The sequence below is a fragment of the Spermophilus citellus genome, assembly GCF_964194105.1.
Source record: "Spermophilus citellus genome assembly, chromosome: 10".
Classification (NCBI taxonomy): domain Eukaryota; kingdom Metazoa; phylum Chordata; class Mammalia; order Rodentia; family Sciuridae; genus Spermophilus; species Spermophilus citellus.
Genome location: NC_138197.1, coordinates 137,695,577 through 137,716,676, shown reverse-complemented (window position 1 = coordinate 137,716,676; position 21,100 = coordinate 137,695,577). Strand labels below are relative to the sequence as shown.

The following is a 21,100-nucleotide window of genomic DNA, read 5'->3' as shown; positions in this document are numbered from 1 at the left end:
AAATAGGTTAAGAGTTAAAAGATTTCTCACATAAATAGCAACCAAAAGAGAGCCGGGAAGCTACATTAACATCAGACAAAACAACTTTAAAATTTTAAAATGTAACAAGACAAAGGACATTAAACAATGGTAAAAGGCTCAACTAATTACAAAGATTAATGATTATTACTGTATAAGCACCAAACAACAGACTACCAAACTAGCAGAAGTCAACAGTGGCATGGTTAAAGAGGGAACAGGGGCTGGGGGTGTGGCTCAAGCGGTAGTGCGCTCGTCTGGCATGCGTGCGGCCCGGGTTCGATCCTCAGCACCACATACCAACAAAGATGTTGTGTCCGACGAGAACTAAAAAATAAATATTAAAAATTCTCTCTCTCTCTCTCTCTCTCTCTCTCTCTCTCTCTCTCTCTCTCTCCCCTCTCTCACTCTCTCTTTAAAAAAAAAAAAAAAGAGGGAACAGGCAGTCACCAGGGCAGCTGTAGGTGCCAGCACTGCGCTTCCTAGTGGACAGAGCCCCTGGAGAGAAGGGCAGTGAAGAGAGGAACCTAAGTCGTCCACCTAGCAGGCCTGCAGGCTCTCCCACCTAGCAGAGAGCACACTAGAGAATTCTCCTCAAGTGCACACGGAACAACATAGACCCCACGTTGGACAACAAAACGAATCTAATCTCAATACATTTTAAAGACTAAAATCAAAGTATCTTCTTCAAGCACAATCGAATGAAGCTAAAAATAAAGAATAGCAGAAAACTGGAAAATCCGTATATGAAAATTAAATGCCACACCTGTGTGTGTGTGTGTGTGTGTGTGTGAGAGAGAGAGAGAGAGAGAGACAGAGAGAGAGAGAGAGAGAGAGAAAGAAAGACGGACAGAAGACTGATGATTTAATCCAGTTGACACAGGGTTTAAGTTGCCCAAGCTGGCCTCAAACTTAGATCTTCCCACCTCAGCCTCCCAAGTAGCTGGAATTACAGGTGTGCACCATCATGCCCAATTTAAATACCATACACTTTAACAACCACATCAAAAAAGAAATTAAAAGGAAAATTAGAATTGATTTTGAGACAAAAACAAAAATTCAGCATAACAAAAGTGATAATATGCAACAAAGCAACACTTAAAGGTAAATTTATAGCTATAAACATCTACATTTAAAAAGGCATGGGGCTGTGGGTACAGCATGGGCAAAGACCTGGATTCAATCTCTAGAACCAAAAAGGAAGAGGAAAGTCTTAAATTAATGACTTAATTGTCTACCTTAAGGAACCAGAAAAAGAACCAACCTAGCAAAAGGAAGGAATGCTACTAGAGAAATGGAAATAATAAGATCAGAGCAGAGATAGTCAAAATAGAAAACTAATAGAGAATCAATGAAATGAAAAATCGTCTTTGTAAGTATCAACAAAACTGGCAAAACTTCCACTAGACTGACTAAAAAAGAGAGAAGATGGACAAAATCAGCTAAAACCAGAAATATCTGTAGCATTAGACTACAAGATAATGCTCTGAATAACTGCCTACTAACTGTCACAGTTTGGATATAAGGTGTCCCCCAAAAGCTCAAGCCAGAGACAATGAAGAATGTTCAAAGGTGAAATAATTGGATCATGAGAGCTGAGACCGTCTATTGGATGGATTGATAACTTGACGGAACTACTGGGTGGTAACTAGGCTTGGCTAAAGGAAGTAGGTCACTGGGGTCGTGTCCTTAGGGATTAGGTTTTGTCTCTGGCTCCTCTCTCACTGGGGCCTTTTCTCTCTGCTTCCTGGCTGCCATAAGCTGAGAAGCTTTCCTCCACCATGTCCTTCCTCTTGATGGTCTTTCTGCCTCACTTCACATCCAGAGAAATGGAGTCAGCGGATGTGAATTGAACATCTGAAACCATGAGTCCAAAACACTTCTCCTTCTCAGAGCTGCTCTTGTCAGATACTTTGGTCACAGAGATGAAAAGCTGACTAACACCCCAAAAATCCAATAAGCTAGATAAGATGAACAAATTCCCAGATGAAAACAAAACAGACCTAGAAGAAACTGAAAATCTAAGTAGACCTGTAACAACCAAAGTTTGCAATTCAGAAATCACGAACCTTCCCAGGAAGAGAAGTCCCACATCTGTGGCACACTGTGGGTCCTGCCGATATCCGAAGAGTCAGCAACAACCCTCCTCAGGCTTCCAAAACAGAGAACAAGGGCAACACTTCCCAACTCATCCTTTGGGACCGGTATTGCCAAGTCCAGATAAAGACATGACAAAGAAAAAAACCAGCCAGGCACAGTGGCACATGCCTACAATCCCAGTGATGGGAGAGGCGAGCCAGGAGGTTCCCAAGTTCCTAAGCTGCCACGCTCAGCCACTCTATAACTAAGCCACCCTCGGGCGGCCACGTCCCAGGCAAGCTGCCTCTAATAAATAAAAATATTTTTCAAAATAGAAATTTTAAAAGCCTCAGAATAAAATTTTAAAAAGGCTGGAGATGCATCTCAGTGATGGGGCACCCCTGGGTTCAATCCCCAGCACTAAAACAAAGAGGAAAAAAAAGAAATATATCTAGAGACCACTGAAATTAATGTGATACATGACATCAATAAGAACAGAGGGGGAACCTTATGACTGTTTCCACTGACACAGAGGACCAGACAGTAAGAATAGAGGGAAACATCCTCAACATGGCAAGACACACTTGCAAAGAACCCACAGCTAACATCCCACTCAGGAAAGAAGGTCAAAAGCTTTCCTTAGGATCAGGAGCATAGTCAGGAAGCCCACTTTTATTAACACTATTCAGCACTGTACTGGAAACTTTAGGGGAGCAATTAGAAGAAAAACAAGGTATAGAAAGGGGGGGGGAGAAAACAAATGAAAGGCATCCAAATTGGGAATGAAGAGTTAAATTTACCTGTATTTGCAGATGGCATGATCCTAAACATAGAAAATCCCAAGAATCACCAAGAAAGCTACCAAAGCAAATAAACAAAGTGAGCAAAGTTCTAGGGTACAAAATGTACAAAAATCACCTGTTTCTATACACAAGCAGTGAGCAATCCAAAAGAAAATTAAGATAACTCCATTTGTAATAGCATCCAAAAAATAAAATACCCAAGAATAATTTAACTAAGAAAGTAAAAGATTTGTAAACCAAACATGACAAAACATTTCTTAAAGAAGACCTAAATAAATGGGAGGAAATCTCATGTCATTAATTAGAATATTGTTAAAAAGATATCGGTCCTAACAGAATGATCACAGATCCAATGCAAGCCTATCAAAGTTATTTTTTGCAGAAATAGAATAAAAATCTTCAAATCCACAAAGAATTGCAAGGGGCCCTGATTAAACAAAACACTATAAAAAAGATGAACAAAATTGAAGAAAACCTAATTTGAAACCTCCCAATTATAAAACTTTCACAGAGTTACAATGTGAACAGTATCAAAAAAGAGGAACAAAGTTGAAGGAAATCTCTAGATTTGAAACATCCTAATTTTAAAACTCACCGAAGCTAGAGCAATCAAAATCATGTGAATACTGACATAAGAAGAAACATGTAAGCCAGGCATGATGGTGCACACCTGTAATCCCAGCAATTTGGGAGGCTGAGGCAGGAGAATCATAAATTCAAGGCCAGCCAGGGTAACTCAATGAAGTGCTAAGCAACTTAGTGAGACCCTGTCTCAAAAGTCGAAGAAAAAAGGGGGGGGGCACTGCTAGGGATGTAGCTCAGTGGTAGAACAGCTATCTGGCCTGAGTGAGGCCCTGGGTTTGATCCTCAGCACCACATAAAATAAATAAATAAAATAAAGCTATTGTGTCCATCTACAACTAAAAAATATTAATAATAAAAATTTAAATAAATTTTTTAAAAATTAAAAGGACTGTAATTCAGTGGTAGAGAAGTACCCCCCCCCCCAAAAAAAAAAAACCAGACATATAGACCCAATGGGATACAACTGAGAACCCAGAAATGAACCCACATATCGATGGCCACATGATTTTGAAAAGAATGCCAAGAATATTCAATGGGATAAGAATGAGAGTCCTTTCAATAAACAGTGCCAGACAATTGTATATCCATATGCAAAAAAATGAAGACAGATTTCTACCTCACACCACATACAAACATTAACTTAAAATAAATCAATGCCTAAATATAAGAGCTAAACCCATAATTCTCTTAGAAAAAAAACAGAATGGTAGAAAAAAGTTCTCACTGGGAAGCCATTAGATGGGGGTGGCTCTGACACTGTAAATTCCCACATGAACACACCAAAGCCCACTGTAAACGGTAAACTGAAACTAGAAACAGGTCCAGTCAGAAACCACCACCAAGGTCCAGCTGAGCACAGTCCCTCGGTCCTGCTTCCATAACCACTCTTTAAGTGTTTTCCCCGTGCTCCTCCGGGAAGAGCACTACCTCCATGCTGTTCATGACTGCAGAATATTCATGTTTTTCAAAATAAAAATTTTTAAATTTTTAAAATCTAAATGTGCTTCAGTTTTTCTTTTATCAGATCTTGCATTCAAAGTGATGATATTTAACAGGGGCAAGAAGCAAACAAAGCACAATCTCTGGGCTCTGCCATTGATGAGAGTTCATTTGAGCAATTCTTGATCTGCACTGGGTTCTAAAGTCACAGCAGAAACCAGACAGGTGCTGACTGGCTTTGCTAAAATACCTTGGTACGAAAGGTCCCAGAAAGACAGGGAATTGCGAGCTTATTTATTCCAGGGAGTCTGGGACTCTATCTGGAAGCCTGAACTTTCTAGAGAAATGGAGAATCTGACTGAATGATCTAGAAGTCTGGGTACCACAGTACAGTTTGTTTAACCTAAGCAAGATCACCTGTCTATTAGGGCCCAGGAAAAGAGGCAGGGACATTGAAAGCCTCAGAAACTCTATTTTGACTGATATGCAGAGGTGTCTGACCTGTTTCCTCCCTGACCTCTGCCTGTTCATGACCACTGACTCTTCCCTGGTCTACAGTCCCACCCCAGAGGAAGAGGAGAGGACTGGGTCAGTGTTTACAAAAGTTAGGCCATCAGTCTGCTTTTCAATCCCTGTGCTGTGGTCAAGATCTCAAGCTCAGAGCCACACCAGCAGGGATCTGCCCTGAGCTCGTGTGACCAAGCACATAGTGATGGGACCTGAGGTGCCTGTCACCCTGAGGTGATGCCCAGGGCCACAGTAACACACATGGGGTCCACACGTGGCAAAAAAAAAAAAAAAGCCTGAAACCCACAGACCACCATGGAAAGCCGTTCCTAGAATGACCAATCCACCAGACCTAGAGACAAAAGACAAATCTGTTACAAACCACAGGCCACGGGAATTCCAATCAGCCCTCAAAGACTTCTCCTTCTTTTTCTTTCTTCTTCTTCTTTTTTTTTTCTGTGTGTGCGTGTGTGTGTGTGTGTGTGTGTGTGTGTGTGTGTACTAGAGATCAACCCTAGTTCTTACTAGGCAAGCACTCTACCTCTGAGCTACACCCCAGCCTGTTGTATGTGTATGTCTGTATGATCTTTCATATGGTACTACTAAAACAACTGACAAGTCCTTGAAGAAAGTTTTATTTCAATTGGCTTCAGGACAAATGAGCCTGCATATGAATGATTCCTAAAACTCTCAGAAACAGAGAAACTGCCCAAATGTGTTTTGGGTTTTTCCCTCCTAAGTTCACAAAATTTAGGTAGATCTCTGGTACATAAAGCTGGTTTTTAAATTGTTAGTAAAACAAGAATATGAATATTTTGACAATGTCAGTTTTCCTGGGCTGCTAGTCAGACAGACTTGTATGGTCTCTGCTAGATATTTAAGACCATGAACCACAAATTAACCTAAAAGCAAAACATACAGTGAAAATGAAGTGCTTGATACAAGACAGTCACAGAAGGAAAAAAAAGAAGGGAAGAACCATGTTTAACTTTTAAATTTCTCGGCTTCTGTGACATTTTTTAATCTTGCCTTATTTGTCAACAAAATAAAGCAGAACAGGATGATGGTATAAGGAGCAGACAGAAGACACTGGGTTTGTGGGAGCATCTACCTTCAGATAGGAGGGGGCATCCAAAGAAAGCCCCTCCCCTAACCTGCTCTCTACAAACACCTTCCAGGCCAGGTGACCAAGATACCAGAAGCAGCATATTTTGGGATAGCACTTCCCAAAGGCCTTCAGTTTGGGCTTTGTTTAGTGTCTCATTGAAGTTTTCATGGGAAATTCAAGCAAAATTGTTAAGAACAGTAAATCAGGGCTAGGGGTACAGCTCAGTAGTAGAGTGTTTGCCTGCTTGGGCAATGCCTTACGTCTGATTCCCAGCAACCCCTCAACACAGAAGAAGAAAAGTTAGGTAAATATAAATTTTAAAAAGTTCTCCAATAAACTTTTCAAAAATAATTAACATTTTATAGAATATGCCTACTTAAAAATAGTTTCCAAAATCTTCTTTTGGTAACTTAAAATATTAAAGTAAATATTGATAATCATTAAATGGTTGAATCATTCCCATGTTAAAACAGGGAAATACCAGCTGGGTGCAGTGCTGCAGACCTGTCATCCCTGTGACTCTAGAGCTGAGGCGGGAGGATCAAAGTACAGGCCAGTGTAGGTAACTTAGTAAAACTCTGTCTAAAAATAAGAAATAAAAAGGGCTGAGGATGTGGCAGAGTGTCCCTGGGTTCAACTGCTGAACATGTTTAGAGCATGCATACTCTGGCATCTTGCCTTTACGTAACAGAGAAGCTAAATATACTTAGGTGTTAATGAAAGGCATGAAAATGTGTATTATGAGATGGCACCAACATTAAATGCTCCATAGTCCTTACTCATCTTCCTTAGAGACTGAGGCTACTAAGAGTTGAACGGGCCCATCAATACAAGTAGCTAACACTGCATGTGGCTGGGAAGTGAGGCATGCTTCCCCAAAGCAGTGGTAACTAGAAGGATATGTTCTGAATAAGGAAAGAGGAGCAACTTCGGGACAGACGCAGTGGCAAATACCCACAGCCTCAGCTCCACAGGAGCCCTGGGAGAGAGGGGCCAGGCTGGGCAACACAGCAAGACCCCCCACACACTCTCTTTTTATTATGGGGAATAGCCCCGGATTAAACTCATGGAGCCACTCGCCAGCACTACTCTGTATTTTATTTAGAGACAGGGTCTCTCTGAGTTGTTTACCGCCTAGCTTTTGCTGAGACCAGCTTTGAACTTGCAACCCTCCTGCCTCAGCCTCCCGAGCTGCAGAGATTACAGCCTCCCGAGCTGCTGGGATTACACCATGCCCAGCAAGACCCCCCTCTCTTAAGACAAAGAAAATAAAAACAGTAGTTTGGATAAACTGCTAACCAAGATCAAGCAGAACAAGAATTAATGATGTGGACTGAAACTTGATGAAGACAATGATTTTATGACTTTATTTGAAATGTTATTGGTTAGTGGTTTATTTTCCAGATTTAAGTAAACATTTTTTTTCCTTTTAAGTTATTTATAGCTTGTAGCAATTTAGTAAATTACATCTTCATGAGTAATAGTAAAATATTTTTCTCCCTATCTGATCCTCCAGAATCTGGAAAGCTAACAATGTATATTTTAATTATGTGGCAACAGTTATTTGCACAGGTTCAACAAGAACCTCTCTCTTTTGGGGCAGGTACAATTGGAAACATCAAGGTCCTGACTGGAATGTTGCTACTGGAGAATGTGTGAAGGATGCTGCCTTTCCGGGGTTCCCAGTCCCACAATAAGTGCAAACTGGTACCTCGTAGCAGGTCCCCAAACCTCAAGATGTTTTGGAGACCTTGGGAGACAGAATTCTCCTAACTCTACAAGCACTATAGGTAACATCTGATTTGCCTTAATTTAACTTCTAGCTTTCAAAGTTTTTAAAAGTCCAATCTAAGGTTCCTTATAAAAAGTACCAACTAAACAAATGTAAAGAGCCTACGTGGTCAACTACCATCTGTGCTGCCTTTACATAAACTGGCCAGATTTCACACGGCTGAATTACTGCACATTCAATCAATCTGACTCTGATTACCTTGGCAGAAACTAGGACAACTACAGAGACAAAAAATTATGGCTTGGTGGAAAACCACAGTGCACCTGTTATTAGGCTGTAGCCCCAGTTCATTGTTTTCAAATTTTGTTATCTACCTGTGGATGGACTGGATCTTGAATTCTTCTGGATTCCTCCAATCTAATTTCCTCCCACTTTTCCTACTTGGCATCACTAACAAGAACTGCCCTGTTCCTGAAACCCCACAAGCTGCAGATGGATACCTGGATGCAATTCCAGGGTTCTTCCCACCCCTGAGGGGCCCCACCCGAGTGTGGGCCACTGGGGAGCTCAGCAAGATGCCCGATGCCATGACCAAGACGCTCTAACTGCAAGCCAGGAAACACGCTTTCTTGGAGTCCGAGTCTGGAAACCCCTTGGCTGACTCCCTCTGGATTCAGCTGAATTTATGGCTTGCTATAGTCATTGATTTTGCTTTTCTTTGCTCCAAAGAAAGACTATTTAGCTTGATTGGGAGCCCTTGGCCAGGGAGCACCTGGTCTCTGGTGTCACCCTCTGACAACCACCACTGGAATGTCTGCAGCACACTACCTCCTGTCGAGGCCTGAATGTGTGCAGGCATCAACAGGACGCCAGGCCGTCTCACAGTGTGTTTAGAACAAGGGGACTGAGATGAACAACAGAGGACTTTTGCTCAGCAACCTTGCACGTGCCACAGCGACCACCAGCTCCAACGGTGGCACTTACTGCCAGGTTTGGTCAATCACTCGTAAACAAGTGGCTGGACAAACACAGGGAGGTCATTTTTTAAAGTTCTCACTGGGAAGTCATTAGATGGGGGTGGCTCTGACACTGTAAATTCCCACATGAACACACCAAAGCCCACTGTAAACGGTAAACTGAAACTAGAAACAGGTCCAATCAGAATCCACCAACCAAGGTCCAGCTGAGCACAGTTGCTCTATTTTGCTTCTGTGGTTCTCCCCATTCATGACTGCAGAACATGCCAATGAACTCTTTAAAACTGAAATGTGCTTAAATGACCTTAAATGTGGCAGTCGATTATCAAATATGACATCAAAAGCATGAGTGATAAAAGAAAAACTAGCCAGGTACCGTTGTATATGTCTGTAGTCCCAACTACTTGGGAGGCTGAGACAGGAGGATCAACTGAACCCAGAGTTTAAGACCAGCCTGGGCAACTCAGGGAGACCCCTAAGTCAAAAATAAAGAGATTCACTAGATCTTATAAAGTTAAAATTTTGACATCAAAAGACATTATCAAGAAAGTGACTCCTGACAGAGAGCTTGCAGCCCTGGGTTCAAGCCCCAGTATCACCAGAAAATTCAAAAAATTTAAAATTAAATAAAAATAAAGGGCTGGGGATATAGCCCAGGGGTAGAGCACCCCTGGGTTCAATCCCCAGTACCAAGCCAGGGGCAGTGGCAGGAGGGAGGTAGAAACAACCTACATATCCACCAAAGGATGAATGGATAAACAACATGTCACATAAAACAATGGAATATTATTCAGCCACAAAAAGTAACAAAGCAGTGAAACACCCTACAAGACAGAGGAAGGTCAAACACATGTTGAGTTAAAGAGGCCAAACACAGAGTCACCCTGCACAATTCTGGTTACATGAGAGAGCAAAAAAGGTAAATCCACAGAGACAGAAAGTGTGTGTATGCCAACAGGCTGGGGAGAGGGCATTGCAGAATGACTGCTTAGCACATCTGTGGTAGTTATGGAAGATAAAAATGTTTTGAGGTTCAAAAGAATTGGTTGCACAACATTGTGGATATAAGAAAGGCCACAGAACTATTCAATCAAAATTTTACAGTATGTATATTTCACTTCCATTAAAAAAAAAAAAAAGATGAGGGCTACGGGCTGGACATGCTTGCTGGGCATGTCTTTCAAGCCAGGTCCATGCCCATCACACAGTGTGGCTGCAGGCCCCACAACACTGCTGCACCTAGAGTTGGCTCAGGGCAGAACCTCAGTGCCACCGAGGCCAGCTGGGTCAGAACCTACACTGGACGGTGTGCAGTGTGGTCACTATACAGTAGGTGCCGCTCCAGGGCACTCATCAAATGCACCATGGCCCACAAGGCCCCGAGAACACATGTGCAAGGAGGATACCTGAGAGGGTAAGAGAAGGCTACCCTGTGGGCCAGAGGCACACAGGGGCAGGAGGTGTCCTGCCTCTGGACGATGACATGGTTCCCTGGAGTCACCAGGTGATACTTTCACTGAGGAATAAGGAGCAAGATGGGTGGGCAGATCCCCTCCAGCTTCTCCTATGGGCAACAGTGGCACTTACTGCCAGGCTTTGGTCAATCACTCATAAACAAGTGGCTGGACAAAAACAGGGAGGTCATTTTTTAAAATTCTAAGTGGGAAGTCATGAGATGGGGGTGGCCTGGTAGGACAGGGGGACTCCTGGGGGCAATTCAGGGAGTGTCCCTGAGCAGCTGTGTGCAGATGGGAGCGGGTAAGAAGAACAGACCCTGAATTTGCAGGTTTACATACAGGCCCTGCCACAAATCCCCCTGGGCCTGAGTCTCCTTCTTTGTTTAAAAAACAAACAAACAAAAGGCCCGATAATCATCCTTTAGGGGGTTGTTGACAGTGACTTGAGACAAGGGGCTCAGAATCAACCTCATGAATGCCCCACCTGCACAAGGGACAATGGTGTGTCAAGGGTGTGTGGCCGCTCGCCTGGCATGTGTGGGGCACTGGGCTCAATCCTCAGCACCACAGAAAATAAATAAAGATGTTGTGTCCACCGAAAACTGAAAAATAACTCTGCAGCACCAAGACAGTGGGTCTCACCCCCACCAAGCAAGCACACCTGGGTTGAAGAACATCAAGCCTCCACGCTGGTGACCCCGAGGCCTAGGAGGACAGCAGCAGGGTCTTCTTACCCCTCCACCTGGACCACAAACAAGCCCCCTCCCTCCAACCAACTAGCTAGAGGCCACCTACCTCCCAGGGTTCAGCTGCAGGAGGCCAGAGTGGAGAGGGACTGGAATAGTGGTAAAGACCTCACTTGACTTAAGAGAAAGAGAGGCACCCAGACCTTCACAGCCTTCCCAGATCAGATGCCACAGCAGAAGAGAGGGCCCCCAAGTGACACAGGCCAGAGGCCACCTCTAGTGCCCCATCAGCCTGTCCTGGCCCTAATTCAAATCCCAAACTTCCCCACAGTTCTCTCCTAGCCAGAACCTGGACCCAGGACCTATGGGCTCCACACAGCTGCCTCTACAGTGGAGGGTCTGCCCACTGTCCTCATGGCCCTCACCCTGCTGGGGCTCCGGAGACTTTGTGGAGAGGAGTGACTCAGGGGAAATTCCACAGAGGAAGGGACCCTAAACACAAAATTAACCTTAATCTCAACCCTTGTCCAAAGTCCAACCCCAGCCCTTATTATACTGAGATTCATACCTTACCATCGTGAGATTCTAACCACAGCAACAGCAAAATAGACATCCAGGGCAGAAGGGGAGCCTGGGGCCCATGTTCCAGAAAGAGCCACAGACATAGAAGCCCACTCCACCCAGGCAGCTAGAGGGTGTGGCCAGCACTCTCCTGGGGGGAGGCTCAAGGGCTCCTGCAAGTCCAGCCCCCTCCACCCTGCACAAGATGGCCGGCCTGGCACACATTCCCCAAGGTGCAAGAGTATGTTCTGGCCCTTCCTCCTACCTGCCTGGGCCAGGCTGCATGTGCAGATCCTGGTCTTCCTCCAGGGACCATGAGTCACTCACAAGCAAATCATCCCCCGACACACAGGCCACCAAGTGTGTAGAGCCTGACTGGAGGGGGCCTGCCCTGACCACCTCTGTCTTCACCCTTGTCACTGGAGATCTCTGTCACCCTAAAAGCAGGCTATGGTCTCCCCAATGCATTCACTTTCCAGGCTGCAATGGGATCCACAGCCCTGTGCCCCCAGGTGGCCCTTCCTAGGACCCAAGAAGAAAACACAGACCCTGACCCTAAGTTCAACCCTAAGCCCAGTGCTAGCCTGGCTCACCATGCTCTTGATCCTGACTGAAACATCTGTTTATCAACATCGGCCCTTTCTGGGGCATGACCCTGGGCTTACAGATGGGGGCCCTTGACATGCCACTTGAATACCCACTACTGCCCTTTAATACCCACACAAATCCACACAGGGCCCATGGGTGGGCAGAACTCACCAACATCTGAGTCTTTGTGAGTCTTGATAACCTCTGCAAGCTCAAAGTTCCCTGCAATGATGGCCACCTGGGAGAAAGGGGAGGTCAAGACACGCAGAGTGGCGAGGAAGTCTAGGGGCACCCGACCCCCTGCTGCTCCCAGAAGTCCCTAGGCTGCTATGCACAGTCTTCTTCTCTAGTTACAACACTGCAGTCCAACTGGGACACAACCAGCCGTAGACAGCACTTACAGGGTACGACACACAGACCCTGAAACTAGTGACCCACCACCCAGTCTGCCCAGGACCAAGAGACTTCCCAGCCAGGAGATGGTCCCAGGCACACGGGGACAGACTCCCAGAACGTCTCATCTGCCCCTCCACACAACCATCATTCCTGGGTCGGCCAGAGCACCCCAGCTGCCAACCTGCAACCCCCATCTTCCCTGACTATACCCCTGATGGGCCAGTCGCCCAGTCACCTGATAGGCCCTGACGTATCTACTTCCAATGTGCCCAAACCCCTGCACCACTGCCTCTATGCTCCTGGACCACACCACCACAGGTCTCACCGGAGGTCTGTGTTCCAACTGAGAAGAGACCCACGCTCTCTCCATGGCCCATCAGCCCCTGTGACATATTCCAGGCTGCCTGGCCCAACAAAGAACTCAGAGGCATCACTGGGGAAGTCAGGAGCCAGGGTGGTGCCCTTTGGGGTTTGATCCCTGCATCCCTGCCTAACACTCAGGGGATCAGGCCCACACCTGTTCTCCGGTCTTCCTGTCTGCCCCTCCCACTGCCTTGAGCCCCCCAACCTTCCTCTCTGCCTGGACATCCCACACATCCCACCACTGGCCCATCCTGCTCACCTCCTCCCAAAGCAATCCAGAAAGTGGATTCTCCCCTGTTTCCTTCCAGAGAACCAAAGTTTGGAAAAACCAAAGCCTACAGAGACAGGTTGCCCCAGTTCACTCCCAGGAACCACACCTACCTGGAAGGCTGTCTGGCTGTTGTAATTGCGAACATCCTTGTTGGCTCCTCGGAAGAGCAGGACACGAGCACAACTCTCCTGTCAGGAGGCAGCAGGGGTCACGCTGCATGGCTGGAGAGACCAGACCAGGTGCAGCAAGAGGCACACGCAGAGGTGCACCTACAGTTGTATAGGATAGGGCACTCACATCTACCTGTTCTCTGCACACAGCCATCTGACCCCCAACCCCAGGTAGGTATGCCTGGGAAGGTCCCACCAGCCCAGAGGGTCTGGATGTGCCCAGTGAACACCAAGATGGCCTCGTGGGCCTACATGTACACACACATGATACATCTGTATTCAGGAGACAGACTGTACAGGAAGGCCCATAAGGCCATCCTGTAACCACAACTCACTGCAGGACACAGGACACAGGTGGAATGGCACACAGCCTGGGACACAGAGCCACCTGTGAGCCAGCATGCACATGCAGGTGTACTCGTGCACACGGGCGTGCTTTGAGGCACTCCAACAGGCAGTGCACACATATAGAACACCATGTATGGTCACACCTGGTTGTAGAGAGCACAGATATGCAGTGCTGTGTTTCCCGAGGCATTCTGGGCACCCATGTTGGCTCCGTAGAATAGCAGGTGCTCCAGGTGTTGCACGTGCCCGAAGCGACAGGCCTAGAGAGGAGGGAAGTGCTGCAGAGGCCGGACAGAGGCTGGGCCCCCATCTGCACACAGCCAGACCCTGCAGCACACTCTCTACCCACCTGGTGGATCTCCTGCCAGCCATTCTCATCAGTGGTCCCCAGCTGCGCATGGTCATGGAGAAGCAGCTCACAGCAGAGGGCATCCCCGCCACCCAGGGCGCTGTGGTACAGGGGTGTCAGGCCACGGCTATCCTTGTAGTCAGGTGAAGCACCCAGGTCCAACAGGGTCTGAGAGTGAGGCAGCTCAATGTTCATGCCAGGCCTGGCTTCCTCCAGCCCCACCAGGCTATGTGCTCCTCCACCCATGGCCCTCAACTGACCGTCAATGCCCCTGCATTCCGCTGCCGGGTGGCACAGTGCACGGCAGTTAGCCCGTCTCGAGTGCGGAAGTCCAGGTGAGCACCACCGTTCCTCAGCACCTTCAGCAGGTCCGTGGCATTGTCTAACTGGGCCGCAAGACTCAGAGGGCACTCTGGGTTCAAGGGACAGGTGAAAGTTAGGGTCCTAGCCACTCAAAGGGCAGTCCCTCCCTGCTCTGCTTCTTACCTCCTGAATCAGGGTCATGGAAATTGGGGTCTAGCCCCTTGTCCAGAAGACGGGCCACCTTGTCTGTGCTGTGCAGCTGGACATAGTCCATGAATTTCTTCAGGTTTGCCTGGAATACCAACTGTCTCAGATGACCACAGCCATCTGACCCCCAATCCCACATTTTCTCCAGTAAGCCTCAGGCTACCAGATGCACCACCCCCAGCAGTCTGACCTGTCTCCCAGCTTGTCCACCCTCAGCCCTACACCATGCCTCAGCTACGATTCCAGCTTGGCTGAGCCCATGGTGCCACTCAAAGCCCTGCCCTGAGTCCTGATACCCAAACCCTCCCACAGCAATCAGCTCAGCCAGCCTTGCCACAGCCATGCCCAAGCAAGTTCACATCCTCAACCTCAGTCACTGTCCTGGCTCTGTCTCCTGTGCCCCAACATGACCAGACTAGAAGAGCCCTGAGCTAGCCCGATGGCAACCCAAATGCTCGCCATTCCCAAGACTTCTTCTCTAGTCCTTGCTGGCCAGCTCACCCCTGGCTGACCCTGGGGGTCACCTTTTATTCATTTTCCCCGTCCTGAGTCAGTGCGCTCAACAAAGCCTCATGAGCCCACATGGCAGGAACACCACACAAAAGGCCCAGGGCCTCTGAACACTCAGCATGCAGCAGGGGCACGAGGGGGCAGCTAGGGACACTGCCATGGGTTGGGGCGATAAAACTGGAGGAAGGCTACTCCAGCCAAGGGAAGGGTCTGTGCAAAGGCTCAGGGGAGAGACCTCAGCCAGCCCCAGGGCTGGAAGGGGAGTACAAGGCCAGGGGAACCCCAGAGCAGGACACAGGGCTGCGGTGAGGAGTTCAAGTGCATTCCCAAAGCAAGCAGGACTCACTAAGGAATAGACACTAGTGTTCTATCGGTCACTGGGAAGGAGTCAGGAGAAAGCCAATATGGGGCAGTGGCCTAAGTGACAGAATCACAAAGGAGCAATGGAGGAAAGTAGGATCTTCTTACATGATGCCTGCCTAGCCACAGAGCCAGAGCCACTGACCACCACCTGCCCTGGACAGCAGAAATGCCTGGTTCAGAAGCCTGAAAATCTGGGGTCATGAGTGGAGTCCTAAGGCACAGGGACCCTAACCTCGGCTCCAGGTCCATCTAGCAAGTGTCCAGCAAACAAACACCCACTAGAGCTGGGGTGAGGGGTCAAGGAATCTGCCCATGCGGGAGGCCAAGACACCCATCTTTCCCCCAGCACATTCAGAGGAAGTAGTGCAATGCCCCCAAGTTTCATAAGATCAGGACCCCCTGGAGGTGACACCCAACAATACAGACACCTCACGCATGAGCCAGGAACAGGGCAGAGTCAGACAGATCTGGGCCCAGCTTTGGGCTGCACAGTCACAAGTAGGTGACTTGACCCCTCTGCCATGCAGTCTGCTCACATGAAATAGAGTCACGAGAGTCCCTCTAGGGAGAGCATCCTTGAGATGCCTGATTACAACACTTCTCAGCACCAGGTGGTAATGAGCACTGGGCCTCTTGTCCCCAACAATCAACACATCAGATGCTTGTCTGCTTTGCCTCTCACAGGACACTCCACCCACTAGGCCAGGGGATAACAAGAGTCTGATCTGACTGGAGCCAATACAGGACTAGCCATCTCTGGCCATGGTCCTGGAATCTGTACCCAGCCTTCCAGTAGTTCCAAAACCCACATCTAGACCTCTGACAACAGAATGGGCCTTGGGGGGAGGGGAGGGGAGATCAGTGGGTCAGCCCTAAGCTAGAGGTGGGGACAGTGGCCATGGGGTCCCCTTCCCATAATGATATCTTTACCTTTGTGTGCAGCTTTGCAAACTGCTTGTCATCAATGAGGTTCTGGGCATAAACACGCCGCTTGTATCGAAACTGCTCAGATAAAGAAAAGGTGGAGAAAAGGTACCCACCCCAGTGAAGAAAGTGGCAACCACCATCATCTGCACTCACACACACACACACACACACACACACACAATGCTCACCATCACAGAGCCCTCCATACACATCTGTCAAGGGCACTGCCACTTAACAGCCATGAAAGGCCCAGGCACACACTACCATGGTGGACACACAGCTGACAGCTGTCACCTACCCGCACACTGAACGTGGCATGTGGCACCATGGAAGGCAAGTACCTGGCCATCTTAAGTGGCAGGCTCCTACCCTGCCTCATTCTCATCCCCAATATTCCCTGGGAAATCCCACTGCTCTCCCAACATCGGCTACCAGTCTTACCTTCCTAGATATCCCCTCTCTAACCCCTCTCCGACTTCCCTATGTCACCATGAAAGTCAGGTCAACCTTGACCTCAGCTACCCTCTTAATTCTGTGCCCATTGAGGTTGTCACCCTTCCCCTTCCCCAAACTACCAGACCTCACTATCATGACTCAGTCTCTGTACCCACCCCCCTTCCTGGAAGGGCACCTTTACGTCCTGACTGAGCAGAGTACAGGTCCACTTCAGAAGACCTCGAAGTGGAGGGCAGGGAACAAGCTGCACACAGATAACGGTGTTCACACCCCCCAGCCCCCGGGGCACTCACTGCTCACACTCCTCACTGCGGAGCCATACTGGATGCTCCACTGCACATGCTGTTCAAACTGCTCACACCACGCGCGCGCCGACTGCATGTGCTGCACACTGCTCACTGTGTACTCCACACACGGCTTGCTGCACGCACCACATACACTGTCCACACTAGTCTCCCTGCCCACACTGCAACACTGCTTATCCCGCACGAAGCTGCTCACACTGCCCACTGCCCATTGCACACACCGCTCACAGCGCACTGCTACCATTCCAATTCATTCCCCGCGTGTTTCTCACTGCTGTGCCCTTCACTACTCCTGCCACGGCGCTGGGGGTCGCACCCTGACCGCCTCCCCCACCCCCGCCCCGGGCCCGCTCGACACCTCCAGGTAGGGCAGGGGCGTGTCCAGGTTGGGAGGGTACTCTTGCAGGAGCCGTTCCTCATCCAGGAACTTGCCGGCACGGCCCCTGGAGGGCGGCTGGAAGAGCCCGTAGTTGAGCGCGTCCTGCAGGCTGTGGTTGAGGGCGCAGAGCACGCGCTGCTTGGCGGCCCACACGGGTGCGGTCGGGTCCAGGCGCAGACACTTCTGCGGCGGAGCGGGATCGTGAGCAGGGACCCACCCGCCCGGCCGGTCCCGCGCAGGGCGCCGCGCGCCGCGCCCCGCCGGAGGGAGCCCGAGGCTCGGAGCGGAGCCGAGACCCGCGCCTCCGCGCACTGCGGCCGAGGCCCCGCCCCGGGGTTGGGCTTCCCCGGGCCCCGCCCCCACCCAGAGATGGGGAGGGTCCCGTGGAGGCGGCGGGGGAGGGGTGAGTAGCCGCGGCCGGGGGTCCTGGGCGCTGGGCGCGCCCGGCGGGGGCATTGCGATCGAGCCACTAGGGGCGCGACAGGGTCTCGGGGGCTCACCGTCTGCTGCAGGTCCGGGATGCCGACGCGCACGACCACAGCGCTGGCCCCGGGGCCGTCCATCCCCGCGCCGGCGCCGGGGCTACCCACGGCCGGGAGACGGGCGCACGGGGACTCCGCGCGGCGCCCCGGCCCCCCCTGGCCCCCCGCCGGAGCCCCGCCGGCCGCGCTGCGCGGGAGGGGGCCGGGGGGGGCCGGGGCCGGGGCCGGCTCAGGGGACAGCGGCTCCGGGAGCTCCGCGGCAGCGGCGGCGGCGGCGGCGCGGCTCAGCTGCATCGGCCCCGGCTCCGCTCGGCGCCTGCCTTCCCCGGGGGCGGGGGCGGCGGGGGGAGGGGGCCTGAGCCGGGAGCGAGGCGGGGGTGGCGAGGGGGCCGCGCCGGCGGCGGGGGCGGGAGGCCCCGGACCAAGCGCAGGGGTTCTCTCCGGGTCCCGCGCGCGCTGGGGCAGTCGGCTAGGAGGGCGGGGGTCCGGACGTGGGGCGGGGGCCAGGGGCCGCTCCGGGATGTAGGCGCCCTAGCCCTCGCGGGGGAGTGACTGAGCGGCGAGGGCCACGCAGCGCCTCCGCTGCGGGCGAGCGTCGCGGACCACCGGGCGAGGGACGGCAGAGGGTCTTGGAGCTGGGTGGGGGCCGCGTCGGGGCAGGACCACAGGCCAGGCAGGGGAAGAAACAAGGAGAATTATTCCTCCGGGATGGCGACCTCTCTGCACTCTGCCGACCCCCACTCCAGGCCCCGAGGGGACTAGGGGGGGTCAACCCTGCCCCAGCGATGGGGTCGACTGGTAGCGCGCCCCGCGCGGGGTAGGCTCTAGTCGGCCCCGCGGAAAGAACCCCCCGCATCCCCCGCATCAGCCTTCGGACCGCGCCCAGCGGGGTCCCGCGGCACCCCGCGGCGGAGTTTGGGACTTCACTGTGGCCCCCAGGTCCCCTTCTGCGGCCGCCCCCTCCGTTCACAGGCGCCCCTTCCCCGTCACCTTAGCGACGGGAGGGTGGGGGCGCGACCTGCAAGAAGGGCTTAGGGGAGGGGGCGCCACTAGTCTCCACCTGCGACGGGGAAGTGAATTTTAGTTTCGCGCGTTGTCGTGGCAACGCGGGAGGAGGGCCGAGTGGGCGGAGGAGGGGAGCGCAGCAAGGAAACTAGCTCAGGCGCCGCCCGCGTGGCGCGTGCCAGCCCCGGCCTCGCACAGCACAGCCGCGGAAATGCCCAGGCCCCCAGCGCTTCGCGCATCCCCGAGGACCGAGGACCGAGCAGCCCTGGGTCCTGGAGACCATTCCTGCCTTGCATACGTGCACCGACACCCCCCCCCCAAAAAAAGCCCCCGACTCCGCAGTGATCCACTCACCCCCTGACGCACCCACTGGATCACCTTCAGGAACAGCCTGGCTGGAAGCCCTCTGCCTCTGGTGGAAAACAGCCCCTAAGCACCAGCCTCCCCCACTTTCTCCACTAGCAGCCCTGGATCCCTCACAAAGCTGGTTACTCTGGAGCTCCCAGGAATAACCTTGGACTGCCCAGTCCCACCGAACACAGAAAACCTCCCTATCCCTCTCCGTGGCAACCTGGGCCATCTGAGAAATACCCTGACACCACACAGAATAGTGATTGAAAACCCCAAAAGAAGCCCCCATTCTCCACAGATCCACCTAACTCCCCCTGCCCCATCAAAAAGCACTAACTGACTCATGCAGGGGGTTTCTCACCAACCCCTCCAGAGGAGGGATTTCTTCCCGGGGACCACTGGCTCCCTGCTCCTCTCCGCTACCCTTTGAGGAACAATCTCTACCTCCCCAGGACACCAGTAACCGGCCGAGCTGAGACTCCAGCGCTGTCTGTGGGTCTGCCTGCCCTCCAGCCTAGATGGACCCTCCCTGACAGGGAAGTGAAGCCCTAGCAGGCCCCTCCCCAGGCCATTGGTGTGGCCTGAGTGCTGCAGTTGAGGATCCCCTGGTGTGGAGACAGGATGGGAGGAGGGGGCTGGGAGCAGGGAGCAGGAAGGGGCCCAGGAGTCTCCCTTATCTGCAGGAAGCACCTTGGGAAGCTGGAGGGCTGGGTTTCCTGCAGCTTACCTCAGGAGAGGAAACTAGGGCTGTCCACCCCTGGCGTCTCCACCACCTTCCTGCCCTGTCTCTTTTCCCGCCCCCTTGGCCCAGGCCCCCACCCCCTGGCCACCCCCCCCACACACACACACACACACACAAATTTCCCCTAGCCCTGACCCAGCCTTTCAGCACCCTGGGTGCAGCCAGCTGTGATAGATGTGAGAGGCTACCAGCAGTAGGCCTGGAAGGGGAGAAGGCCTTCTCCACCTTCAGCAGAACAGTCTAGAGCCTCCTGGCTGTTCCTTGGCTCCCTGCAAATCTGCAGGGATGGACCTGGATGGACCCAGAGCCCCCTAGCCAGAGCCTTTGGACCACCTGCCCAGACTGGATCTCATGGGGGCCCTGGCAGCCTCTCCTGCCAGCTCCCTAGAACTGTAGCTGCTGCTGTGTGAGCCTTTGGGGAGGGCATGTCACAGCTTCAACACCTGGTAGCCTGCAGACCAGTGGTCTCCTCAGCTGGCCCTCACACTGCCCAGGGTGACACAAAGCATGTGCTCTATACAGCGCCTGGTGCATAATGAATGAATAGCAGATCTCCGTGGTCCTCCGGTTCCCCTGCCACCTGGCAGATGGCAGAACTAATAATGCCTGGGTCCTGCACACCAGATGTCTTCCTGAAGGTTCTGAAGGACAAAACTGGTTGGGTGCCTTTGCCCTGGTTTTGCTGAGAGGGATCCCAGGCTCCTCCCCACAAGCTCCTGAACAGCCCCCACCTCCCAGTCAGGGCCATCCTTGGCCTGCCCTACCCCAGCTCCCCTGCCACTCCACCTAACCCCCACACCAGATACTAGGCCCTTCTGCTGGCCCCACTTTTCCAATCAGGACCCAAGTTCCCAGAAGACCATGATTTTTGCCATCCCGACTTCTTCCCCACCAAACTGCCCACCAAACTGTCAGACACAGCAGGCTTCATGGGACTTGGGGGCAAAGCACCCAGAATAGTGCCTGGCCTGGGGCACAGGCTCCAGACCTCTGCCCTGAAGTAGCTCCCAGGCCCAAAGGCCACTGCCAAATGTCACCTCCTGTGACCTTTCCACCTGTGCTTCAGTGATCACTCCAGGCATTGCAGACCTCAAAGTTCTGGGCCCTCCACACTCAGGATCCCAGCTTCAGGC

At 51.4% G+C, this 21,100-nt stretch overlaps 1 protein-coding gene across 10 annotated transcripts in view; it reads right to left on the bottom strand.

Annotated features, from left to right (window-relative positions):
• The window catches only part of SHANK3 (SH3 and multiple ankyrin repeat domains 3), a 67,462-nt gene extending 47,655 nt beyond the window's left edge, over window positions 1–19,807 (bottom strand). For 5 of the 10 annotated variants that reach the window (XM_081310670.1, XM_081310672.1, XM_081310673.1 and 2 more), the window contains exons 1-11: window positions 19,670–19,805; window positions 19,229–19,286; window positions 17,888–18,504; window positions 17,367–17,570; window positions 16,251–16,322; window positions 14,424–14,532; window positions 14,198–14,349; window positions 13,938–14,105; window positions 13,732–13,848; window positions 13,181–13,258; window positions 12,212–12,278 (exon numbers count right to left, since the gene is read on the bottom strand). In XM_081310670.1, the coding sequence (XP_081166796.1) occupies window positions 12,212–12,278; window positions 13,181–13,258; window positions 13,732–13,848; window positions 13,938–14,105; window positions 14,198–14,349; window positions 14,424–14,532; window positions 16,251–16,322; window positions 17,367–17,570; window positions 17,888–18,163 (1,243 nt within the window). In that variant the 5' untranslated portion in view covers window positions 18,164–18,504; window positions 19,229–19,286; window positions 19,670–19,805. Of the gene's footprint in view, window positions 1–12,211; window positions 12,279–13,180; window positions 13,259–13,731; window positions 13,849–13,937; window positions 14,106–14,197; window positions 14,350–14,423; window positions 14,533–16,250; window positions 16,323–17,366; window positions 17,571–17,887; window positions 19,115–19,228; window positions 19,287–19,586 lie in introns of those variants that run through there. The other 5 variants (XM_081310658.1, XM_081310668.1, XM_081310669.1 and 2 more) reach the window with 3 other exon arrangements.
• Between the last annotated feature and the right edge of the window lie 1,293 nt (window positions 19,808–21,100).